Genomic DNA, 27,682 nt, shown 5'->3' with positions numbered 1-27,682 from the left:
TTCCAGGTGACTACCTCATGAAGCTGGTTGAGAGAATGCCACGAGTGTGCAAAGCTGTCATCAAGGCAAAGGGTGGCTACTTTGAAGAATCTCAAATCTAAAATATATTTAGATTTGTTTAAAAAAATGTTTGTTACTACATGATTTCATAGGTGTTATTTCATAGTTTTGATGTCTTCACTATTATCCTACAATGTAGAAAATAGTAAAAATAAAGAAAAACGCTGCAATGAGTAGGTGTGTCCAAACTTTTGACTGGGACTGTATGTTAAAACCACAGTGTGTGTAACTAGTTCCAGAGCCTTTTTTTTAGGTAAGATGCCCAAATGATAATTTATAGTTTAATGAACATATGAGACCATTGTAAGTTGACTGACTTTTTGCCTATGTTTTCTCATGTTGGAGCTAAGTTTGGGTGAATAAATTTTTTTAAGTTCAGGTAACACTTTGACCAAAAAGTTGAGTAAACTAAAAAAGGCTGTGGAACCAGTTAAATAATAATATTTAGTTGAAACAACTAGATTTATTTTACAGTGTGTAATTACCACACAACTTTGGCAACAGAGACTTTGGCAAACCTTAAAACAATTCTGATATATAGTGGACTCCTTAAGTGCTACTGTTGTTGAATTTGTGCCTTAAATGGGGCATGCTGATATCTGGAGAGCTTGTAAAATTATATATTTAATATAATATGCCATTTAGCAGACACTTTTATCCAAAGCAACTTACAGTCATGTGCGCACATATTTTTACGTATGGGTGGTCCTGGGGATCGAACCCACTACGCTGGCGTTACAAGCGCCATGCTCTACCAATTGAGCTACAGAGGACCACATTTGAAGTGGGACTAGTGAACAGTGAACTGTACTGTTAATGTTATACAGTGCCTTGCAAAAGTATTCATCCCCCTTTGCGTTTCTCCTATTTTGTTGCATTACAACCTGTAATTTAAATGGCTTTTATTTGGATTTCATGTAATGGACGTACACAAAATAGTCCAAATTGGTGAAGTGAAATGAAAAAAATAACTTGTTTCAAAGAATTCTACAAAATAAATAACGGAAAAGTGGTGCGTGCATATGTATTCACCCCCTTTGCTATGAAGCCCCTAAATAAGATCTGGTGCAACCAATTACCTTCAGAAGTCACATAACTAGTTAAATAAAGTCCACCTGTGTGCAGTCTAAGTGTCACATGATCTGTCACATGATCTCAGTATATATACACCTGTTCTGAAAGGCCCCTGAGTCTGTAGCACCACTAAGCAAGGGGCACCACCAAGCAAGCGGCACCATGAAGACCAAGGAGCTCTCCAAACAGGTCAGGGACAAAGTTGTGGAGAAGTACAGATCAGGGATGGGTTATAAAAAAATATCAGAAACTTTGAATATCCCACGGAGCACCATTAAATCCATTATTAAAAAATGGAAAGAATTTGGCGCCACAACAAACCTGCCAAGAGAGGGCTGCCCACCAAAACTCACGGACCAGGCAAGGAGGGCATTAATCAGAGAGGCAACATAGAGACCAAAGATTACCCTGAAGGAACTGCAAAGCTCCACAGCGGAGATTGGAGTATCTGTCCATAGGACCACTTTAAGCCGTACACTCCACAGAGCTGGGCTTTATGGAAGAGTGGCCAGAAAAAAGCCATTGCTTAAAGAAAAAAATAAGCAAACACTTTTGGTGTTCGCCAAAACGCATGTGGGAGACTCCATAAACATACGGAAGAAGGTACTCTGGTCAGATGAGACTAAAATTGATATTTTTGGCCATCAAGGAAAACGCTATGTCTGGCGCAAACCCAACACCTCTCATCACACTGAGAACACTATCACCACAGTGAAGCATGGTGGTGGCAGCATCATGCTGTGGAGATGTTTTTCATCGGTAGTGACTGGGAAACTGGTCAGAATTGAAGGAATGATGGATGGTGCTAAATACAGGAACATTCTTGTTTCAGTCTTCCAGAGATTTGAGACTGGGACGGAGGTTCACCTTCCAGCAGGACAATGACCCTAAGCATACTGCTAAAGCAACACTCGAGTGGTTTAAGGGGAAACATTTAAATGTCTTGGAATGGCCTAGTCAAAGGCCATACCTCAATCCAATTGAGAATCTGTGGTATGACTTAAAGATTGCTGTACACCAGCGGAACCCATCCAACTTGAAGGAGCTGGAGCAGTTTTGCCTTGAAGATTGGGCAAAAATCCCAGTGGCTAGATGTGCCAAGCTTATAGTGAATAGTTATGCATGCTCAAGTTGTCTGTTCTTTTGTCTTATTTCTTGTTTGTTTCACAATAAATAATATTTTGCATCTTCAAAGTGGTAGGCATGTTGTGTAAATCAAATGATACAAACTTCAATAAAATCAATTTTAATTTCAGGTTGTAAGACAACACAATAGGAAAAATGCCAAGGGGGGTGAATACTTTCACAAGCCACTGTAACTAGCTAAGAAATATGTTTCTCTTTTACATAACAGTTATGAGACGGAACATGGAAAATGTCTTCTACCTGTCTCTGACAACAAGATGGAAGAAGAAACTGTTCAATAAATGTTTCATGAGTTTCATTACTGCATATCTCATAGTGAGCCTGTCACTCTGTAAATCAGCAAAGACACCACAATTAATCTTTGAAGATCAGAGCTAGAAAGTGGAGCTGTGCAGTCAGACCAACTCATCTAACTTATTGTCTCATTGCAACTAAAAGAGCCCAGTTATTACTCTGAGCAAAATTGCAAAACCAGTAAAATATTATTTTCTTAGCTTATCTATTGTGGCGTGAAATTCCCTTTTGAAACTATTACAAGATGGAACAACAGATAACGGCTCAAGCATATTGCAAATTGGGCTATGATAAATCACAGAGAATAGTTAGTGAAACACACTCCAATAAGGCACTTGCCTTATAACTCCTATGAAACTTCAGAATGGGCTGGAGCTGAAATTATACTACAACAATCAACAAGATTGTAAGTATACGGTCTTTGATATTTTGATGAGGAATATGAATATGTTTGCATTGAATTTGAATCATAGCTGATTTTTCAACAGAAAGGGACCAAATCTCCTGTTATTTTATTGTATGCAGTTACTATTGACATGGAGAAAGGATGCCCTATGCTGAATACGGTAAGTGTCCCTGGTAGACCAACACAGTAACCATACCACAGGTCCTAGGTTCACGAGTCACTCACTACCTCAATATGAATGGGAAATGGGCTGTAATGCTGCATAAACCTTCACAACCTCACTACCTAACATTTTCACCTGCTACCTTAGGTGTCTTATGGAGATGTCCCTTACACGGCCATGTTCCACCCTACAAACGTATCGAATCGAGAGATCTGACCCCAATATGTCCCCCCGGGTCCCCAACCTGCCACCAGTCATCATGCTTTCCATTAGTCTATGACAGCAGGCCCTTCCTAGACAACCTTATAGAAGAGCAGGTTAGCAGTAATTATTCAACAGAAAGGTTATGAGTGGAACAGTCCTGTCACCCCCCTTCGTTTCATGGTCTTAGTGAATCAGAGCCCCCAAGGACTTCCTGTCACAGAAGATATTAGTCACTCAAGCAGCTCCAACCTCCCCTCCCCAGGACTCAGACACACCACTAGTACTGCTATGGGACTACTGGATTGGCTTCTATTCTATTAGTCCTACTCTGACTTACCAGGCCCGGTATGATAACAAGTCGTGTCTTTATCTCTTGGCTGGTACATATGACTAATGCTTCTATTAGGCTGGTTCAGTCATGTTCTAATGTGCTGCTCTTTATCGTGACCCATTTCTGCAAATATATTCCAGATAAGAGTAAAATAAAAGCCATCGCTGGGAGTTTTTAAAATCATTGCAGGATTCAATTTACAATTTTTGTTTCATTTCAGTGTCAGCCTCATATCTCTTTTTCCTTTTCATGCTGTCAGATGTTCATATCTCATATTATCAGGAGAATTGGTAGCAATTAAGAGGGTGTAGGCGGAGTGCATAATGTTTAAGAAATGGGATGTGAAATGAATGTGAGGTCAGTCACCCCACACAAAACCGACTGTGGTTCAAATGGATTGACAGCTGGAATAGTACAGGCAAAACAGTTTTAAAGGCTCAGATGTCAAAGTTCATTGGGAGGAAAGAAATTGCTTCAGGGCTTTTTCTACTCACTTCTCTTTTCTCAAAACTTGAAGCAGAATATATACTCAACATATTTGAGTTTCTTATCCGTTCTATCTCCTGAAGTCAGATGCTTTTATTTCCATTCCTGCCACCTGTACCCAGAATAATCACTAGATTATATACTGTATTATTGCATTGTTCTGTGTCTGAATACATTACACATGGGTAAAGTACTGATGGGGTTCATTACAATGATGCTTCATAGGCAGCCAATCTTTACTCAGAAGTTTCTGTGATTTGCAAAGGAAGAAAATAAATAATCTCAGACATTTATGTATTTTTAGACCTATTTATTATTATTTTGAAACACTTAATTTGTGAGCTCTACAAGTTAGACTTCAAGGTCTACAATCCCAAACATAACAAAAGCAGGTTATAAATGTTAAAGCAGGTTAAATCTGTCGTTTAGTCCTTGAGCAAGGCACTTAATCCTAATTTGCTGTACTACTAAGGCTGACCCTGTAAAACAACACATTTTACTGCACCTATCCAGTGTATGTGACAATAAAACATCTTTATTATATTTTATAATGAGTTGGCACCTAATGTTTTCACCCCGGTGGTTGAAAAAAAACTGGTTGAATCAACGTTGCTTCCAAGTAATTTCATCCCAAATAATCTATGTGATGATGTTGAATGATTTACAAAAGTCATCAATGTAAGGGCATTTAGTCTTTTTTTCACCCAACTTTTAACCTAAATCCAATGACATGGTGACATTTTTTGTTGATTTCATGTTGAATTCCCTGGAGGTCAGCAGCAGCCCATTCTACTCCAGAGCTCATGGAGGCCTCTGCTTATGCTCAATCTATGAGTTTTGTAAAGCACATTGTGAATGCCTTCACTGCTTTTCAGTAGCTTTGAATGGAGCTAAACAATGCTATGTGTTCACTGTTCATAAAGCCAAGGTAAAACTAGTCAAAATAATTATTTAAAAACATCAGTTACATGCTGTAGATTTGAGTTCATACTGTAAGACCTTATTTACAATATTAATGTTTTGTTTTTTTACTTCATAATTTCACATCTGAATATAAATGAGCCCTTCAAATGTCATCTAGCTATTCATCAAACTATGCAATGCAAGGCAACGCGGCAGTCCTGAGGTATACAATAATCAATTATGTGGGACTGGGGCAATGAATCACTGCACCTATACATGCAAACAAACATGTAAACACACTATCACACACCCCCACACACAAGCACACACCTTTGGACCAACAGCAGTGAGAAATTGAACTAGTCTTCTGTTGTTGAAGTGCATTTGTTCAAAGTCCTTCAGTAAGATAAGAGAGTGCCAGAGAAGCACAACTCGTTCAGCCAATTCATAATTTGTTCTATAATTGAGATTTGTTCTATACTTGAGGCTAATGAAGGAATTAAGTAATTAGCATTAGTGTATTACCCATCTTTGATTAAATTCAATGAATCAAACCTCAAACTTTACTTTTAAATTCAGACAAAACAGAGATGCTAGTTCTAGGTCCCAAGAAACAAAGAGATCTGCTGTTGGATCTGACAATTAATCTTGATGGTTGTACAGTCGTCTCAAATAAAACTGTGAAGGACCTCGGCGTTACTCTGGAACCTGACCGCTCTTTTGATTAACATATCAAGAATATTTCAAGGGCAGCTTTTTTCCATCTTCGTAATATTGCAAAAATCAGAAACTTTGTCAAAAGATTATGCAGAATAGCTCATCCATGCTTCTGTCACTTCTAGATTAGACTACTGCAATGCTCTACTCTCCAGCTACCCAGATAAAGCACTAAATAAACTTCAGTTAGTGCTAAACACAGCTGCTAGAATCTTGACTAGAACCCAAAAATGTGATCATATTACTCCAGTGCTAGCCTCTCTACACTGGCTTCCTGTTAAGGCTAGGGCTGATTTCAAGATTTTACTGCTAACCTACAAAGCATTACATGGACTTGCTCCTACCTATCTCTCCGATTTGGTCCAGCCGTACATACCTACACGTACGCTACGGTCACAAGACGCAGGCCTCTTTATTGTCCATCGAATTTCTAAGCAAACAGCTGGAGGCAGGGCTTTTCTCCTATAGAGTTGAGGAGATCTTTTTTTATTTTTTTAAGGGGGAGGATCAGCTTTAATATTGCAGATAGATTGTAACTTCCATCAATGTATTTGTCTGTCATAGTTGACGTGTACCTATGATGAAAATTACAGGCCTCTCATCTTTTTAAGTGGGAGAACTTGCACAATTGGTGGCTGACTAAATACTTTTTTCCCCCACTGTATCTGCAGGGTCAGCTCCATGCAAATATTGCAATCCTTCAGCCATTCCTGGACCTGTGTACAGAAACAAGCTACAAATGGACAGTACCAAAACAAATGATCTAATGATTCTGTCTCTTCAAAGCCAAATCTGCAGAGCTGGGAAGATTGTATCCCCCATACAAATAACATTCTATTGGTAGCAAGAATTTTATATAATAATTTAAATTGAAAAATTCTAAGTTTTGAATCCGGCATCGTTTTGCGTATCAGTTCATAAACACTATGCCATGGAATCGGTATGTCAAAAATCTCTTCCCAACTATTTTGCAATCTATATGGGACAGCTGTCAATCTTTTGGTCCTTAAATGAAATTGGTAAACTTTTTATTTATCACAATTTTCTTTAACCAATTATGTTCTTTAATGCAAGGCCGACAGACAAGTTCCTTACTTTTTCCTCTTTCCACTTTCCTCTTCCATTTTTGCGGTAATGCTGCAATTATTTGTTTGTAATTTTGGGTAGAACAGACATTTCCATATGTTTTTGTTAGCTGCATGTGCGACATAACTCCACCATTCCTACCGATAATATAATTTACGAAGATTATACCTTTTTTAAACATTTTCTTTAATTTTTTATTTTTTTATCAATTACTATATTTGAGTTTAACCACAATATTTGTTGCAATAACTCCACCACCAATATATTGTTCTGGGTGAGACAATCTTACTAGTTTGCTAGAGAACCATTTCGGATTTAAGTATAATTTTTGTATGACTGAAGTTTTTAGTGATAGGTCTAATGCTTTAATAATTTCTGTCCTCCTAATTCATATTCATTATATAAATAGGCCCGTTTAATTTTATCTGGCTTGCCGTTCCAAATAAAATGGAATCTTTTTTTCTCATATAATTTAAAAAACTGTTCGCTAGGCGTAGGCAAGACCATAAGCAAATAGGTAAACTGGGATAATACTAAAGAGTTAATCAGGGTGATTTTTCCACAAATTGACAGGTATTTACCTTTCCATGGTAGCAAGATCTTATCTATTTTTGCTAACTTTCTATTAACTCTTTTTGGAGTGAGATCATTTATTTCATTTGGGATATGTATTCCGAGTATATCCACATCACCATTAGACCATTTTATTGGTAAACTACATGGTAATGTAAATTTTTTATTTTTTAGTGATCCAATATGTAATATAGTACATTTATCATAATTTGGTTGTAATCCAGAGAGGTTAGAAAATGTATCTAGATCCTCTATGAGGCTGTGGAGGGATTGAAGTTGTGGATTTAAAAGAAAACATGAATCATCAGCGTACAATGACACCTTTTGTTTTTAAGCCCTGGATTTCTAATCCCTTGATATTATTGTTGGATCTGATTTTAATAGCTAACATCTCGATGGCAATAATAAATAGATATGCCGATAGTGGACAACCTTGTTTCACTCCTCTTGACAGTTTAAAACTTTCTGAGGAATAGCTATTATTTACTATTTTACACCTAGGGTTACTATACATGATTTTAACCCAATTTATAAGAGATTGTCCAAAATTGAAATGCTCCAGGTATATATATATAAACCCCAGTCATACTTTATCAAATGCCTTTTCGAAGTCTGCTATGAATAGTAGGCCTGGTTTCCCAGATTTTTCATAGTGTTCTATTGTTTCCAGTACTTGCCTTATATTATCTCCAATGTATCGCCCATGTAAAAAAACCTGTCTGATTAGAATTAATAATGTCAGACAATACCTTTTTAATTCTATGCGCTATACATTTTGCTAGACACTGAAGTGTAAGGGGCCGCCAATTTTTTTAATGGACTGGATCTTTATATTTTCCACTTGTATCCTGTTTCAGTAATAATGAAATCAGACCTTCTTCTTGAGTATCTGATAATCTACCATTTACATAGGAGTGGTTAAAACATGCTAATAACGGTCCTCTGAGTATATCAAAAAAGGTTTGGTATACCTCGACTGGTATGCCATCCAACCCTGGAGTTTTACCAGACTTAAAGTCTTTAATTGCATCCAGAAGTTCCTCCTCTGTAATTTCACCTTCACATGAGTCTTTCTGTATGGATGTTAATTTTACATTATCAATAGATAACAAATCTCTACAATTTGCTTCAGTTAGAGGAGATGGAGGCGACTGAAACGAAAACATATGCTTAAAATACTTTGTTTCCTTCTTCAAAATATAATTTGGTGAATCATGGGTGACTCCGTCATTTGTAACCAGTTTCAATAAATTATTTTTGGTAGCATTCCTATGTTGAAGATTAAAAAAGAATTTGGTGCATTTTTCCCCATATTCCATCCAGTTTGCTTTATTTTATAATATATTACACTTGATCTTTCTTGAATAAGTTTTTCCATCTTTTTGTTTTTCCTCTAATTTATTCTGAGCCTCTATGTTACAGTTTTTATTGCTATCTATCTGTTCTGTTAGACCTTCTATTTCCTTTGTTAGTGTGGACTCTTTTGACCTAAATTGCTTTTGTTTTCGAGATGAGTACTGAATTGCATGGCCTCTAAAGGCACATTTAAAGGTGTCCCATACAATAAGGGGATTTGCTGTACCTATGTTATGTCGGAAAAAATCAGTTATAAATTCCTCTGTCCTAGTTAAAAACAAGTTATCATCCAATAGGCTTTGATTGAGTTGAGATCTTTGTGGGCTACACTCAGCCTTGTCTCAGGGTAGAAAGTTGGTGGTATATTGATATCCCTCTAGTGGTGTGGGGGCTGTGCTTTGGCAAAGTGGGTGGGGTTATATCCTGCCTGGTTGGCCCTGTCGTGGGGTATCGTCAGACGGGGCCACAGTGTCCCCCGACCCCCCATCTCAGCCTCCAGTATCTATGCAGCAATAGCCTATGTGCAGGGGGGGCTAGGGTCAGTCTATCTGGCCTGATGACTCCTGGCTGTCCCCAGTCCACCTGGTGGTGCTGCTGCTCCAGTTTCAACTGTTCTGCCTGCGGCTATGGAACCATGACCTGTTCACCGGACGTGCTATCTTGTCCAAGACCTGCTGTTTTCGACTCTCCCTCTCTCTCGCTCTCCCTCTCTACCGCACTTGCTGTCTCGACCTCTGAATACTCGGCTATGAAAAGCCAACTGACATTTATTCCTGAGGTACTGACCTGTTGCACCCCTGTGATTATTATTTGACCCTGCTGGTCATCTATGAACATTTGAACATCTTGAAGAACAAGCTGGCCTTAATGGCCATGTACTCTTATAATCTCCCACCGGCATAGCCAGAAGAGCACTGGCCACCCCTCAGAGCCTGGTTCCCCTCTAGGTGTCTTCCTAGGTTCCTGCCTTTCTAGGGTGTTTTACCTAGCAACCATGCTTCAACATCTGCATTGCTTGCTGTTTGGGGTTTTAGGCTGGGTTTCTGTATAAGCACGTTGTGACATCTGCTGATGTAAAAAAGGGCTTTATAAATACATTTGACTTGAAACACACACAGAGGAAAGAAGAGGTAGGTAGTAAGAGCATCACACTGTGGTGTCTACAGTGCATTCGGAAAGTATTCAGACCCCTTGACTTTTTCCACATTTTATTACGTTACAGCCTTATTCTTAAATGGATTCAATTGTTTTTCCCCCTCATCAATCTACTCACAATACCCCATTATGACAAAACAAAAACAAGTTTATAAGTTTTTGCAAATTTATAACAAATACAAAAACTGAAATATCACATTTACATAAGTATTCAGACCCTTTACTCAGTACTTTGTTGAAGCACCTTTGGCAGCGATTACTAAAGGACATTCAGAGACTTGTCCCGAAGCCACTCCTGCTGTGCGCTTAGGGTTGTTGTCCTGTTGAAAGTTTAACCTTCGCCCCAGTCTGAGGTCCTGAGCGCTCTGGAGCAGGTTTTCATCAAGGATCTCTCTGTACTTTGCTCCGTTCATCTTTCTCTCGATCCTGACTAGTCTCCCAGTCCCTGCAGCTGAAAAACATCCCCAAAGCATGATGCTGCCACCACCATGCTTCACCGTAGTGATGGTGCCAGGTTTCCTCCAGATGTGACGCTTGGCATTCAGGTCAAAGAGTTCAATCTTGGTTTTATCAGACCAGAGAATCTTGTTGCTCATGGTCTGAGAGTCCTTTAGGTGCCTTTTGGCAAACTCCAAGCGGGCTGTCATGTGCCTTTTACTGAGGAGTGGCTTCCGCCTGGCCACTCTACCATGCTGCAGAGATGGTTGTCCTTCTCGAAGGTTCTCCCATCTCCACAGAAGAACTCTCGAGCTCTGTCAGAGTGACCATCGGGTTCTTGGTCACCTCTCTGACCAAGGCCCTTCTCCCCCGATTGCTCCGTTTGGCCGGGCGGCCAGCTCTAGGAAGTCTCTTGGTGGTTCCAAACTTCTTCCATTTAAGAAATAAGGTAGTTCTGTTTTTTATTTTAATACATTTGCAAAAATGTCTAAAAACCTGTTTTATGGGGTATTGTGTGTAGATTGATGAAGAACAAAATGTATTTAATCAATTTTAGAATAAGGCTGTAATGTAACAAAATGTGGAAAAAGTCAAGGGGTCTGAATACTTTCCGAATGCACTGTATGTCCCTGTACTAGTTTGTCCCTATTGTTCTTACTGTTTACCTGACTGAAGCCAAGTAAGTTACTGTCTTTGACTGCCATTTAACCTAAATGGTATTCAAATGTAATTTTAACAATGTATAGTCATGGCTTGAATACAAACCCATTTCACATGTAGGCAAGTGGGAATCATGTATGTAGAGCACATGCCATTAGGTGTGACTCAACAGTGATAATGAAATGGTTATTCAACCTTACTATCAATTGTCCCTATAATTATCCAATATGACATTTAATTTCACGAAGAAGTATTGCTTTTGTCCCACCCGAGGGACCCAAGAAGGCACTGTAAAAGTTCTGTGCAACACCCCCACCAACTGGAAATATTGCAAATTACACCTATTACCCTGAGTCAAATTCTACCTAAACTTCATTTTCTATACTGAACAAAAATATAAACATAACATGCAACAGTTTCAAAGATTTTACTGAGTTACAGTTCATATGAGGAAATCAGTCAATTGAAACGATGGATTTCACATGACTGGGAATACAGATATGCATATATTGGTCACAGATACCCAGTGGTGTAAAGTACTTAAGTAAAAATACTTTGAAGTACTACTTAAGTAGTTTTTTGGGGTATCTGTACTTTACTTATCTACTTCTATTTTTGACAACTTTTACTTTTACTCCACTACATTCCTAAAGAAAATAATGTACTTTTTACTCCATATATTTTCCCTGACACCAAAAAGTACTCCTTACATTTCAAATGCTCAGGCAGGACAGCAATATGGTCCAAATCACGCAGCTATCAATATAACGCGTTGTCATCCCTACTGCCTCTGATCAGGCGGACTCACTAAACACAAATACTGTGTTTGTAAATTATGTCTGAGTGTTGGAGTATGCCCTGGCTGACCAAATGTTTTTTGTTTTGTTTTTTTTGCCGTCTGGTTTGCTTAATATTAGGAATTTTATGTATAGTATTTACTTTTACTTTGTACTTTTACTCAAGTGTGACAATTGAGTACTTTTTCCAACACTGTACTTAAGTACATTTAAAACCAGATACAGTTGAAGACGGAAGTTTACATACACTTAGGTTGGAGTCATTAAAACTTGTTTTTACACTACTCCACAAATTTCTTATTAACAAACTATAGTTTTGGCAAGTCGGTTAGGACATCTACTTTGTGCATGACACAAGTAATTATTCCAACAATTGTTTACAGACAGATTATTTCACTTATAATTCACTGTATCACAATTCCAGTGGGTCAGAAGTTTACATACACTAAGTTGACTATGCCTTTAAACAGCTTGGAAAATTCCAGAAAATTATGTCATGGCTTTAGAAGCTTCGGATAGGCTAATTGACATCATTTGAGTCAATTGGAGGTGTACCTGTGGATGTATTTCAAGGCCTACCTTCAAACTCAGTGCCTATTTGCTTGACATCATGGGAAAATCAAAAGAAATCAGCCAAATTGTAGACCTCCACAAGTCTGGTTCATCCTTGGGAGCAATTTCCAAACGCCTGAAGGTACCACGTTCATCTGTACAAACACCATGGGACCACGCAGCCGTCACACCGCTCAGGAAGGAGACGCGTTCTGTCTCCTACAGATGAACGTACTTAGCCAGAATATAGCCAGTAAATGTAAGCACTTACAATCACAGTCACTTTGCTTTAGAAAAAAACATCCTATAATAGAACCCTATACATAAAAATACAAATAATTGATGAGCTTATCAAAAGTACATGTTCAGAACGGCACACAACCGCACTGTAGGAATATGAGGACATCACCACTGATATAACTGTATTAGAAATCAGTGTGTCAGGTCATGCCTTTGTAACAAGGACACCTATAACTTGTGAATTTTAAACATAAATTAACAAAACGCATAAGGAATCTGTGTCCTTGGGCTTGCTAGCGTTAAGCTGTCATTACTTGAAGTTGAAGAATTTACGGTTCATCTTCAGTAAAAGCAGGTTTTCAAAGTTTCTGGAATCCAGCCTTGCTCTCCTGGTGCAGAAAACAAGTCATGCAATGCTGAACAGCCTTTCACATGCAGCTGATGAAGGTAAGGGTGTGTTTAGCCTCAGAGATAGCTTACAGACTGCCGGGAAGGACTTGAGCAACTCCATATGATCAGCTGAACAGGCCAGGTATCTGTCCAGCTGTTTGGAGCTTTCTTGTGCTTGAGACGTCTTCATGGCAGAGAAGAAGTCCTCCTCATCTGATGAACTGGTGCCATCACCCAGCTGCAGCAAGGGTTCTTCCAGGTGGTCCTTTATGTAGTCCATTCCTGAAATACAAGGAAGATGACAATAGAAATCATGCCGTTATGAGCCTACATTAATCCATCCCCATCCCCCATCTATATAAACCAAGCAACAAGGCTAAGTATTGGACTGAACCACAAAGTCAGGACTGTAGTTTAAAGGGGTGGTTCTCAAATCTATGAAGTGTCAAAATGTACACTATACACAGTTGATTATGAATAATAAAATACTGTTAATTAACCACGTTGTCTTACCCATTCTGATGGTGGCGTCATCCTTTGTCCATGTTGTTTTGAATTTGGGGAGAAGGATTGCAGCTGCGATCAGCTCAGGGTCGTGAAACATGTGGCTGAAGCGCTTCTTTAGTCCCAGTTGTAGCGCATCCACCAGAGGCTTACAGTACTTCAGGGACAACTTGATTCGGTCAAGTTTTGTGATCAGCAGGTTGATAGTTGGAAGTAGCCACCCCATCTGGTCATTGGTTTCAGCCTGCAGGATGTTGATGGCCTTTGCGACTGGGCTCATGGCGGCAGCATACTCTGTGTGGAAGGCGAGTTCAGCTGGATTGAACCTATGAAAACATTTATAATAATAATAATAATAATAATAATAATACTGTTTCCTAACCCTATACAAAGGGGACCACTAACCATTTAACCTGATTTAACTATAGTAATCAATAGCTGGATGAGTAGTTAACTAAATGGATCAATGATAGTGTATGGCTACAACATGTGAAACCGTTATTAGTCCCCAAGCAAAGGGTCAGGAAACACAGCAACAGATTTAGACAACATTCAAGACCTTAAATTATGACAAAATAATACAAAATCCTTACTTACATTGGAACCTCGAAGTCTGTGTAGAGAACTCTGACGGCCGCCTCTCCTTTGTCTTTGACGATCCTCAGGAGTCTTTCTACAGCCATGAACCAGGAGTTCCACCTTGTAGCATTCAGCCGCAGCAGCTGGAGGTCGCAAGCATCTTCAACCATTTCAGCTGCAAGTGTGGATCTTCCACATTTGTTCCAAAGTGCTTGGCACTTGCCAAATGTTGTAAGCCTCACTGGAAGTTGCTTTCAGGGCAATCGACTGTAGATACTAAGTTGAGTAGGTGGCAAGAACAGCGCTGGTGCTTCGGCAGCTGGTACTCAAAACCATCATCTTCATTCAGGATCGTTGTCACATCAACAAACTCCACTTCTTCACTCTCCTCTTGTTCCTCTTCATCATATTCATGTCCTGGCTGATCTGCTTCACCACCCACTGCTTCCACTGCCTCGTTGTTTTCATGTTCTCCAAAAACTTGGAAAGCTTTCAAGAAGTTAGAGCCGTTGTCTGTTGATGTTCTCACAATCTTACCCCGGATTTCAAACTCAGAATGGATGTCATTTAGGGTGCCTGCCAACACATCAAAGGTGTGCGATCCTCTCAACCGTTTACAGGCCAGGGCTGCAGAGCATCTGTTGAGACTGTCAGGGTCTATCGAGTGGGCTGTAACACCAATGAAGCTCTGTCTTCTTGCAGACCAGCAGTCGGTGGTGATGGCGATGTGGTCAACTCCTCAGTCACCTTCTTCATTTCCGTGGAGGCTTCATCAATACTGGCGCGCAGTGTGGGCCTTGATAAGATCTTTGAGGTAGGCTGCAGATCCTTAACAAACTCTCTGAACGGTTCTTGTTCTACAACAGCGAGTGTGGTTGAAGCCCTTGGACCACATACTTCACCACAGCTTTGTCAATGGATTTTTGAGACACTGTCTTCAGTAATGTGCTCTACTTGATAGTGGAGGTTGTCTTAGGGGCATGTTTTCTCTTCAGTGTGTTTGCCGTCAGTTCTCCATATTTCTTAAAATGGTGTACATGCCTTCTCTGAAATAAGAAGAAAAGGAAAAGAGAAAGACAGTTACTTAGCTACATAACAACCATCACCGACTACTTATGGTATAGGATCCTAATTTTAAAGCTATAAACAACATTAGTTAAGTGAGAGTTTGTGACCACCATTTAATATTACAATGAGAAAAAAACTTATTTGATCTAGCCAGTAGGTTACCTCAATAACTTAAGTCTACAGTAATTAGCTAGGTAAGAACAACTTTATCAACTAACACAATGAATAAAATGGCTAGCTAACACCCGAAAGCTAACATTAGTTCGATAGCTAGCTTGACCAGGTGTTTAGAGAAAAGGTATTTGGCTAGACTAACGTTAGCTGACTAAAATGTGCCCAGATTCGGAAACTACTAGTTAGCTAGCTTGTTAAGAAGCTAGCTAGTTAGCTCGTGTCAGTTTAGTTAGATTGCGTTAGCTAACAAAGCTTCCGAATCTGGCCACAGTTTAGCCAGCTAAATTAGGTAGCTACTAGCTAGTGAACTACTTAGGTGTATAGGATTAGCTAGCATCAACTAACACTGCTCGTTGCATTAGCAAATGTGGGCTAGCTAGGTTAGCTAACGTTAGCTAGCATGTTAATTAGCAATCTCACGTTATTCTAGCTAGTAAGCTAACAGTAGGCTTACCTCAATGTGTTTTTTTAGGTTCGAAGGAGAGTTCTTGAACGCTAGTATTTCCTGAACTTTTGGTAAACATAGCAGACATTTCATCCGGTAGGATGAATCCTTCATTCCGAGAAAATACAACATTTCTTTTAGATACAGCCAAGGGTGTTCGTCCTCATCAGGAGGTCGTTTTGGAGCGATGTCGGACATGACTGTGCTACTGAGTGGATGACTGTTTTGCAAGTGACAGGCTCCGGGTGGTTGGGGTTTGCACTTTAGGACCCTTGGATTTGCGCAAACGGATGAGGATTGGATCAACTCTGCATGTCGTCGCCTGCTGCATTGCAAAACAAGTTCACCCATGTGTGCCGACTCGCTGATGTTGCTTGCATCTTTTTTCCAACATGATTCATTTTTTTCTTACAGCTTCAGATTGATTTGATTTTGTAGCCAGTAACGAAGGTGTCAGGGGAAATGTATTGAAGTAAAAGTCGACAGAAATATAAATAGTAAAGTAAAGTACAGATACCCAAAAAAAACTACTTAAGTACAGTAACGAAGTATTTCTACTTCTTTACTTTACACAACTGTCTGCTTCTCACTAAGACACCAAAAATCTCAAATTTGGACTCATCAGACCAAAGGACAGATTTCCAGTGATCTAATGTCCATTGCTCGTGTTTCTTGGCCCAAGCAAGTCTCTTCTTCTTATTGGTGTCCTTTAGTTTCTTTGCAGCAATTCGACCATGAAGGCCTGATTCACGCAGTCTCCTCTGAACAGTTGATATTGCGATGTGTCTGTTACTTGAACTCTGTGAAGTATTTATTTGGGCTGCAATCTGAGGGGCAGATGACTCTAATGAATTCATCGTCTGCAGCAGAGGTAACTCTGGGTCTTCCTTTCCTGTGGTGGTCCTCATGAGAGCCAGTTTCATCATAGGGCTTGATGGTTTTTGTGACTGAACTTGAAGAAACTTTCAAAGTTCTTGACATTTTCCGGATTGACTGATCTTCATGTCTTAAAGTAATTTATCTAGCTTATTTGAGCTGTTTTTGCCATAATATGGACTAAGTCTTTTACAAAATAGGGCTATATTGTTATATCTAGCCTAGTTGTAGAAGAACGGACATCTGCACAGTTTCACATTGAACATCACTCTGTCGTTTAATGACATGTGCCACGCATTCTGACAACCCATTCATCCGTAACGCAGCACACTGTCGTAAACCATAACAACGTACAGTACGACGTACAGCACGTCGTACCATACATAACATTTCCCCCCCCTTTCCAAAACCAGGGACTGGTACCATATATAAAATGTCCATAGGGCAAGAACCTAGAGTGATACCTGTAAGAAATAAACATTAACCCTTAAACGGATGGACTCTCCAAACTAGCCAGTTCAGTCCATTAACCTGGAGGTTGACTAAGACACCTAACGGAGCCTAAGAATGAAAAGAGGTTAAGTAGTCCCCCAGATAAGCAGGGCGAGTTCGTGCCCGCATAGGCCTTTCTTCCACCGCCACCGCTTGTGGCTCTGGCCCTTGGGGAACCCACAGAGGCTGGGGCTCGGGTGGTAGTGGTGGAGGAGGTCCATCCGGTGGCGTCTCTGGCCTGCATGTCTGTTTTGTGTGCCTTCGTGTTCCTTGAGGGGCAGGGACTTTTCTGAGGCGGCTGGCGTGCCAGCGTGATCCATTGCTCATCATGAATGTGGCGGGCCCCAGTTGTCGACTGACCTGCAAGGGGTCCGACCAGAATGAGGCCATTTTGTTGCACCGCTGAGGCCGTCGGGCTCGGACCCAGTCTGACACTTGGATGATCGACTTCTTCACCCTGTGTGCCTTGTCAAAACGCTGTTTCATTGCTCTTTGGTGCCTGGTCACTGCCTGCTGTTCTTGGGTGCGCCTAGTCGCCGGTTCTGCTACTCTCTGTGTTCTGAGTCTGTCCAGTGGCAGTTCCATCTCACGACCTAGCATGAGGGATGCCGGGGAGACCTGTGTTGTTGTGTGTTTGCTTGCTCTGTAGTGCATTAGCGTTTGATTCAAAGCAGTTTGGAACGTGCACCCCTGGACCAGGTGCGCTCTGATGCCGTTCTTCAGCGTTTGGTTGAAGCGTTCCACCCCTCCGTTAGCTTGTGGGTTGTAGTAGGCCGTGCGGATGTGTTTGATTCCCTTGTTGCTGAGATATGAGGAGAACTCGGCAGAGGTTAGCTGGGGCCCATTGTCCGTGGTAAGGGTGAGGGGTAGGCCCCACCTTGTGAACAGGCTGTCTAGGATGTCCACGATGGCCTGTGCTGTGACAGTTCCGACAGGAACCACTTCTGGCCACTTAGAGTGGAGGTCATACACCACCACCAGGAAGCGCTGATGGTGAGGGACTGCGTGTCCATGGATCTCGCCACAGATGTCCAGTTGGATGTGCTCCCAGGGGTGGGACGGCCATGCGAGAGGCTGCAGGGGGGGTGGGGCGGACTGTCCTGTTTTCCCACTGAGGAGGCATGCAGCACAATCCCTGACCAGGGCTTCAATGTCGTGGTCGATGCCTGGCCACCACACAAGGTCTCGACATCGCTGTTTGACCTTGACTATGCCCAAGTGACCCTCGTGCGCCATGGATAGAACACGCGCACGCAGGCCACTCGGGACCACAGTGCAAAACCCTCGAGAGACACAGACTTCTTCCCAGCAAGAAAGTTCGTGCTTCACTCTGGCGAAAGTCGCCAGCTCTTCCGGCACATGTGCTGGCCATCCAGTGCGTATGTAGGTGCGCAGGGTAGACAGTGTGGGATCCTGTTCCGATGCTTGCTTCAGCTCCTCCAGTGAGACGACTGACTGAAGAGGAGCGTAGAGCATTTGTACAAGCTCTGTTTCGTTGTCGTCTGGCAAGACGGTCGGAGTAGGAGCGTCAAAGGAGCGTGAGAGGAGGTCTGCCACCACGTTATCCCTCCCCGGAGTGAACTTCAGCTGATAGTCATACTGTCTGAGGCGGTCGGCCCATCTGTGCAGCCGAAGTGGCTTGTGGCCAGTTCCTGATGCTGACAGTAGCGTTGTGAGGGACTGGTGGTCGGTTCGGAGTGTGAACAGACGGCCATATAGGTAGAGGTGCCACCTTTCGCACGCCCAGACACAGGCCAGTGCTTCTCGTTCGCCCACAGAGTACCGTTGTTCTGTGGGGCTCAGGGCCCTTGAGGCGAAGGCGACGGGCCTCTCAATGCCATTCTGCAGCTGTGAGAGTACAGCTCCTAGTGCTCCAGCTGAGGCGTCACATGTGACAATGGTGTGGCAGACGGGGTCAAAGTGAGCCAAGACTGGGGCTGTGGTGAGCTGGCTCTTCAGTGAGCGGACCACGTCTGAGCAGGCTGCCGTCCAGGCCCATGGCTCATCCTTCTTGAGGAGCTGGCGAAGGTGCGCTGTGGTCTGAGAGTAGTGGGGCAGAAACCGGAGGTAGTAAGCTGTCATGCCCAAGAATGAGGCCACCTGAGAGGCTGAGGTCGGTTCCGGGATCCGGTGGACGGCTTCAATGTTCGACATGAGTGGGGCAATGCCTTTGGCCGACAGGCGGAAGCCCACAAACTCGACGGCTGGAGCTGCAAAGGTGCACTTTCCACCGTTCAGGGTCAGGTTGTTCCGCAGTAGAGCACTGAATACTCTGTGGAGTCGATAATCATGGATGTGGAGGTCAGGGCCGTGGACCACGATGTCATCCAGATAGACCGCCACCCCAGGTATTCCAGCGAGGATGGTGCTCATCACCTTCTGGAAGCAGCTGGGGGCGGAGCTAAGTCCAAAAGGCATGTGTGTATATCTGAACACGCCAGCATGTGTGACAAAGGCCGTGAGGTCTCTGCTAGCTGCATGGAGAGGTACCTGAAGATAACCCTGACGAAGGTCAAGCTTCGTGAAGATCGTGGAGCCATGGAATTGTGCGGTCAGCTCCTCAGCTGTAGGCAAGGGGTACTTATCCGGGACAACGGCCTTGTTCACAGCACGGAGATCCACACAGGTCCGGATTCCACCGGACTTTTTGGTTGCAATGACCAAGTTTGAAATCCAGGGGGCAGCGTTGACTGGCTCAATGATGCCTGCATCCAACTGTGACTGGAGATCTTTTGTGACGTCATCACGCAGTGCAAAGGGAATGCGCCGCAGGGGCTGCATGACTGGGGTCACTTCCGGATTCACTAGGGGCCTGTGAGTAAAGGCTGTGAGGCAGCCCAGTCCATCAAACAGAGTCGGCCAGTTCTGTTGCCATGTGCAGGTAACCTGGTAGATAGCTGACCCACTGTCATCTCTCAGTGTGAATCCCAAGCCTGTGAAGAGGTCGAGGCCCAGGAGGTTGGCACCCCGCTTTGCAACATGAAATGTGAATGATGGCAGATGTTTGGTGCCGTAGTGTACTGGGACCTGGAGGGTGCCTACAATGTCTATCTTAGATCTACCGTACCCACACAGGGCAGTGGAGGGCTGTTGGAGTGGTAGGTGACTGAAAAACTTGTAGTAAGTGGCAAGGTTGAGCAACGACACCGCAGCGCCAGTATCCAGCAGCAAAGGCAAACCCACCTCACCCAGCTGCACAGTGCATGTCCTGAATGACACATGGTTGGTGGAGACGGTTCGGATTTCCGTGTGTTCATGTTGAGAGTGAGATGAAACTAAGGGCCTGTTCTGGGTGGAGCTAGTAGCAGGGGCAGAACGACACACTTTCGCAAAGTGATTGTATTTTGAACAGTTCTTGCATATTTTCCCACGGGCTGGGCAGTTTGAAGCCCTTGAATTGTGAGAGCTAGCCCCACAGTTGCCACAGCTACTTCTGTTTGTTTGTCTGTGTGCCTGCTGTACGGGCATGTCGGTGTCTGTGTCCATGCAGCTATCGACGCGGGAGGGCGTGCGCAGCGCGTGATCGTTGTAGTGCGCCTGCTCGGGCTGAAGCTGCTGTGTGAGAATGGCTGGGGGCCGAGTGTATGCTGCAGAGCTGTCTGTTAGCATAGAAGAGCATTCCAACGCCGCTTCAACCTGGAGTGCTATTTTAATAGCTCCATCTAGTTGTAAATTATCCGATTCCAAAAGCAGTTTCTCCCTTGTCTTTTCACATAACGTCCCCTCTATCAACTGATCCCTGATGATCTCGTCCTGAAGTGTCCCGTAGTTACAAGAGCTAGCCAAATCCCTCAGATTAGCCACGTAGCTTTGAATGGACTCACCCGGCCGTTGGTGTCTCTTCCGTAGCCGGTAGCGTCGGAGGAGCACTCGCTCTTTCCCGGCGAAGTGGTTCCGTAAGAGGCTGACTGCAGCAGTGAATGTAGGAGCCGATCCAAGCGCTCTGAAAATCCTCTGTCCCTCTGTACCAAGGCAGTGACGGAGCAGTGCTGTCCTCCGCTTGTCGGAGATTGTAGAAAAGTCCATAGCTTCTAGATAAGTGTTAAAACTATCAAGCCAGTTATTCCACGGGACTGGAGGTTCGCCAGGCACGGCGAGGAATGGTGCTGGCGGTGGTAAACTGAATTCAGCCATCTTCGTCGCCAATGTTATATCTAGCCTAGTTGTAGAAGAACGGACATCTGCACAGTTTCACATTGAACATCACTCTGTCGTTTAATGACATGTGCCACGCATTCTGACAACCCATTCATCCGTAACGCAGCACACTGTCGTAAACCATAACAACGTACAGTACGATGTACAGCACGTCGTACCATACATAACATATATATATACAGTTGAAGTTGGAAGTTTACATACGCCTTAGCCAAATACATTTAAACTCAGTTTTTCACAATTCCTGACATTTAATCCTAGTAAAAATTCCCTGTTTTAGGTCAGTTAGGATCACCACTTTATTTTAAGAATGTGAAGTCAGAATAATAGTAGAGAGAATGATTTATTTCAGCTTTTATTTCTTTCATCACATTCCCAGTGGGTCAGAAGTTCACATACACTCAATTGGTATTTGGTAGCATTGCCTTTAAATTGTTTAACTTGGGTCAAACGTTTCGGGTAGCCTTCCACAAGCTTCCCACAATAAGTTGGGTGAATTTTGGCCCATTCCTCCTGACAGAGCTGGTGTAACTGAGTCAGGTTTGTAGGCCTCCTTGCTCGCACACACTTTTTCAGTTCTGCCCACACATTTTCTATAGGATTGAGGTCAGGGCTTTGTGATGGCCACTCCAATATCTTGACTTTGTTGTCCTTAAGCCATTTTGCCACAACTTTGGAAGTATGCTTGGGGTCATTTTCCATTTAGAAGACACATTTGCGACCAAGCTTTAACTTCCTGACTGATGTCTTGAGATGTTGCTTCAATATATCCACATAATTTTCCTTCCTCATGATGCCATCTATTTATCTATATATCTATTTTGTGAAGTGCACCAGTCCCTCCTGCAGCAAAGCACCCCCAAAGCATGATGCTGCCACCCCCGTGCTTCACGGTTGGGATGGTGTTCTTCAGCTTGCAAGCACCCCCCCTTTTTCCTCCAAACATAACGATGGTCATTATGGCCAAACAGTTCTATTTTTGTTTCATCAGACCAGAGGACATTTCTCCAAAAAGTACGATCTTTGTTCCCATGTGCAGTTGCAAACTGTAGTCTTGTTTTTTTATGGCGGTTTTGGAGCAGTGGCTTCTTCCTTGCTGAGTGGCCTTTCAGGTTATGTCGATATAGGACTCGTTTTACTGTGGATATAGATACTTTTGTACCTGTTTCCTCCAGCATCTTCACAAGGTCCTTTGCTGTTGTTCTGGGATTGATTTGCACTTTTCGCACCAAAGTACTTTAATCTCTAGGGGACAGAACGTGTCTCCTTCCTGAGCGGTATGACGGCTGCGTGGTCCCATGGTGTTTATACTTGCGTACTATTGTTTGTACAGATGAATGTGGTACCTTCAGGCGTTTGGAAATTGCTCCCAAGGATGAACCAGACTTGTGGAGGTCTACAATTTTTTTTCTGAGGTCTTGACTGATTTCTTTTGATTTTCCAATGATGTCAAGCAAAGAGGCACTGTGTTTGAAGGTAGGCCTTGAAATACATCCACAGGTACACCTCCAATTGACTCAAATGATGTCAATTAGCCTATCAGAAGCTTCTAAAAACATGACATAATTTTCTGGAATTTTCAAAGCTGTTTAAAGGCACAGGCAACTTAGTGTATGTAAACTTCTGTCCCACTGGAATTGTGATACAGTGAATTATAAGTGAAATAATCTGTCTGTAAACAATTGTTGGAAAAATTACTTGTGTCATGCACAAAGTAGATGTCTTAACCAACTTGCCAAAACTATATTTTGTTAACAATGAATTTGTGGTGTGGTTGAAAAACGAGTTTTAATGACTCCAACTTAAGTGTATGTAAACTTCCGACTTCAACTGTATATATATACACACACAGTACAAGTCTGTATACCACCCCTACTGTCATGCGGTGAGGTGTATGTGTGGTGGAAGTCAGGCGCAGGACACCGAGGCTCAGTCCAACAGAGTTTACTCAAAATTCCAAAAAGGACACGGTAAACTAACGACCTCAAACAAAAAGAGGCGAGCATTTACGCACATGCGTAAAACACTAAAATAACAAACAAGAAACGAAACACGCAACACAAGACAGGCGAACAACAACACACAACTAATCCAAACAAACACAGGGAACATATAGGACACGTAATAATCACAAATCAGACACAGGTGCTAAGGACAGACAAAAGCAATCGCACATGGAAATGGTCCAACGATGGCAGCTAGTACTCCGGGGACGGCGAACGCCTTTGCCTGCCCGAACCAGGAGGAGGAGCAGTCTCGGCCGAAACCGTGACAGTACCCCCCCCTTGACGCGCGGCTCCAGCCGTGCGCCGACCCCGGCCTCGGGGACGGCCAGGAGGACGCGGACCCGGGCGCGTGGGATGCCCATGATGGAATTCTGTCAGGAGGGATGGATCGAGGATGTCCCTCCTGGGCACCCAGCACCGTTCCTCCGGACCGTACCCCTCCCACTCCACGAGATATTGGAGACCACTCCTCCGGCGCCTGGAGTCCAAGATGGTCCGGACCCTGTACGCCGGAGCCCCCTCGATGTCCAAAGGGGGCGGAGGGGTCTCTCCTATCTCTTCCTCTTGGAGTGGGCCAGCTACCACCGGCCTGAGAAGAGACACATGGAACGAGGGGTTAATATTTTTATACTCTATAGGTAGTTGTAACCTGTAACACACCTCGTTCAATCTTCTCAGGACTTTGAAGGGCCCCACAAATCGCCGACCCAGCTTCCGGCAGGGCAGGCGGAGGGGCAGGTTTCGAGTCGAGAGCCAGACTCGATCTCCCGGTGCGTACACCGGCCCCTCACTGCGGTGGCGATCGGATGGCACGCTGCAGATGGACATGGGCAGCGTCCCACGTCTCCTCCGAGCGCCGAATCCACTCGTCCACCGCAGGGGCCTCGGTCTGGCTCTCGTGCCACGGTGCCAGGACCGGCTGATACCCTAAAATACACTGGAAAGGTGTTAATCCGGTGGAGGAGTGGCGGAGAGAGTTCTGGGCCATCTCTGCCCAGGGGATATACCTCGACCACTCCTCCGGCCGGTCCCGGCAATAGGACCTCAAAAACCTACCCACATCCTGGTTCACACGTTCAACCTGCCCATTGCTCTCTGGGTGGTACCCCGAGGTAAGGCTAACCGAGACCCCCAGGCGTTCCATGAAAGCCCCCCAGACTCTGGAGGTGAACTGGGGACCTCGGTCGGACACAATATCCTCGGGGACCCCATAGTGCCGGAACACGTGGGTAAAGATGGCCTCGGCGGTCTGTAGGGCAGTAGGGAGACCCGGCAGTGGGAGGAGACGACAGGCCTTAGAAAACCGATCCACAACGACCAAAATGGTGGTATTACCCTGGGAAGGGGGTAGATCGGTCACAAAATCTACCGAGAGGTGGGACCATGGTCGTTGTGGAACGGGCAGAGGATGTAACTTACCTCTGGGCAAATGTCTAGGTGCCTTACACTGGGCACATACCGAGCAGGAGGAGACATAAACCCTCACATCCCTGGCTAACGTTGGCCACCAGTATTTTACGCTAAGGCAGTGCACCGTCCGACCAATACCAGGATGTCCAGAGGAGGGTGATGTATGAGCCCAAGAAATAAGCCGATCACGAACCTCGAGCGGAACGTACGTCCGCCCCACAGGACACTCGGGGGGAGTAGGGTCGGTACGCAGCGCCCGCTCGATTTCCGCATCGACCTCCCATACTACCGGAGCCACCAGACAAGACTCCGGCAGTATGGAAGTAGGCTCAATGGACCTCTCCTCCGTGTCATACTGCCGGGACAGGGCGTCTGCCTTACCGTTCTGGGACCCAGGGATGTATGTGATTTTAAAAACAAACCGGGTCAGGAACATGTTCCACCTGGCCTGACGAGGGTTCAATCTCCTAGCTGCCCGGATGTACTCCAGGTTACGGTGATCAGTCAGAATGAGGAAAGGGTGTTGAGCCCCCTCTAGCCAATGCCTCCACACCTTTAGGGCCTGGACTACAGCTAACAGTTCCCTGTCCCCAACGTCATAATTGCGCTCCGCCGGGCTGAGCTTCTTAGAGTAGAACGCACAGGGGCGGAGCTTAGGTGGCGTGCCGGACCGTTGTGACAGGACTGCCCCAATACCGGTCTCGGACGCGTCCACCTCTACTTGGAAAGGCAAAGAGGGATCCGGATGCGCCAGCACCGGGGCCGAGGCGAACAGGTTCTTCAGCTTGACAAATGCCCTGTCCGCCTCAGCTGACCACTGCAAGCGCACCGGACCCCCCTTTAGCAGGGACGTAATGGGAACTGCAACCTGTCCAAAGCCCCGGATAAACCTCCGGTAGTAATTAGCAAAACCCAAGAACCGCTGCACCTCTTTTACGGTGGTTGGAGTTTGCCAATTACGCACAGCCGATACCCGATCTACCTCTATCTCCACGCCAGACGCGGACAACCGATAACCCAAAAAGGAGACGGACTCCTGGAAGAACAGGCATTTCTCTGCCTTGACATACAAGTCATGCTCCAACAGTCGTCTCAATACTCGGCGCACCTGGGCTACATGCTCGGCTCGTGTAGAAGAGTACACTAGAATGTCGTCAATGTACACCACTACACCCTGCCCATGCATGTCCCGGAAAATCTCATCAACAAAGGATTGGAAGACTGAAGGAGCATTCATTAACCCGTACGGCATGACGAGATACTCGTAATGACCCGAGGTGGTGCTAAATGCTGTTTTCCATTCATCCCCCCCCTTAATGCGCACCAAATTGTACGCGCTCCTGAGATCTAACTTTGTGAAGAATCGCGCTCCGCGTAATGACTCCGTCATCGTCGCAATCAGTGGAAGTGGGTAGCTGTATTTTACTGTGATCTGATTGAGACTACGGTAATCAATACACGGGCGCAATCCCCCGTCCTTCTTCTTCACAAAGAAGAAACTCGAGGAGACCGGAGAAGTAGAGGGCCGTATGTATCCCTGTGCCAAGGACTCGGCTATGTAAGTCTCCATAGCCGCAGTCTCCTCTTGAGACAGGGGATACACATGACTCCTGGGAAGAGCTGCTCCAGTCTGGATATTTATCGCACAGTCCCCCTGTCTATGAGGAGGTAGCCTTGCTGCCCTCGATTTACTAAATACTAGTGCTAAATCCTCATACTCGGGGGGAATGCGCAGTGCGGGCACTTGGTTCGGACTCTCTACCGAGGTCGCCCCTATGGAAACACCTAGACATCTCCCTACACACTGGGCAGACCACTCCATAAGAGCCCTCTGTTGCCACGCTATGGTAGGATCGTGGGTACTTAACCAGGGAAGCCCCAACACCACTGGGTACGCAGGAGAGTCAATCAGATAGAACTGAATGATTTCCTCATGACCCCCCTGCGTAGTCATCGTCAGCGGTGCTGTGACATCCCTGATCAGACCCGACCCCAACGGCCGGCTGTCTAATGCATGGACAGGGAATGGAACTTCTACCGGCCGAAGGGGAATTCCTAACCTAGCACAAAATGCCCGATCAATAAAGTTCCCAGCTGCGCCTGAATCTACTAGCGCCTTATGCTGGGAATGAGGTGCCACCTGTGGAAAACGCACAGGAATACTCATGTGACCAACAGAGAGCTCTGGGTAAGTGGGGCGCCTTCTCACCTGAAATGACTCCCCAGTGCGTGACCTGTTGTCCCCTCTCTCAGAAGACCCTCCCCAGCACCTGGCCGTGGTGTGTCCTCCACGGCCACCGTTAGTGCAGGGGTTGGCCCTCCTCGGGTTCTCCCTCCTCCTCCTCTCTCTAGCGCCAGCACCCCCGAGCTCCATAGGAGTAGGCTCGGAGGTGCTGGAGGATGGAATGGACGACCCCCACTCGGGACGTCCGCGGGTAGCCAGCAGGGTGTCTAGACTGATGGAGATGTCCACCAGCTGGTCGAACGACAGGTTGGTGTCCCTGCAGGCCATCTCACAACGAACGTCCTCTCGTAGGCTACACCGATAGTGGTCAATGAGGGCCCTCTCATTCCATCCCGCATCCGCTGCTAGTGTCCGGAACTCCAGTGCGAACTCCTGTGCGCTCCTCTTCCCCTGTCGGAGGTGGAATAGACGCTCTCCCGCCGCTTTCCCCTCAGGTGGATGGTCGAAGACAGTCCTGAAGCGGCGGGAAAACTCTGCGTAGGTGATGGTGGCGGCGTCTATTCCCCTCCATTCGGCGTTGGCCCACTCCAACGCCTTCCCGGAGAGACAGGAGATGAGGGCGGAGACGCTCTCGTATCCCGAGGGCGCCGGGTGTATGGTGGCAAGGTAAAGTTCTACCTGTAGGAGAAAGCCCTGACACCCGGCTGCAGAACCGTCATATGCCCTCGGGAGCGAGAGCCGAATGCCACTGGGT

The 27,682-nt window shown here is 44.6% G+C and overlaps 1 protein-coding gene across 1 annotated transcript; it reads right to left on the bottom strand.

Annotated features, from left to right (window-relative positions):
- Nucleotides 1–11,463: 11,463 nt before the first annotated feature.
- Nucleotides 11,464–16,008, bottom strand: LOC311142195 (uncharacterized protein). The gene is made up of 4 exons (XM_084177790.1): nt 15,811–16,008; nt 14,133–15,160; nt 13,545–13,861; nt 11,464–13,313 (listed from the first exon to the last, which is right to left on the bottom strand). The coding sequence occupies exons 2-4, from the start codon at nt 14,282–14,284 to the stop codon at nt 13,048–13,050; spliced, it is 735 nt and encodes a 244-aa protein (XP_084033916.1). The 5' UTR covers nt 14,285–15,160; nt 15,811–16,008; the 3' UTR covers nt 11,464–13,047.
- Nucleotides 16,009–27,682: the final 11,674 nt, after the last annotated feature.

The sequence above is a fragment of the Coregonus lavaretus genome (assembly GCF_964263955.1).
Source record: "Coregonus lavaretus genome assembly, chromosome: 15".
Lineage (NCBI taxonomy): Eukaryota > Metazoa > Chordata > Actinopteri > Salmoniformes > Salmonidae > Coregonus > Coregonus lavaretus.
The sequence above is the reverse complement of the archived record's forward strand: the minus strand, read 5'-3'. Positions and strand labels throughout refer to the sequence as shown.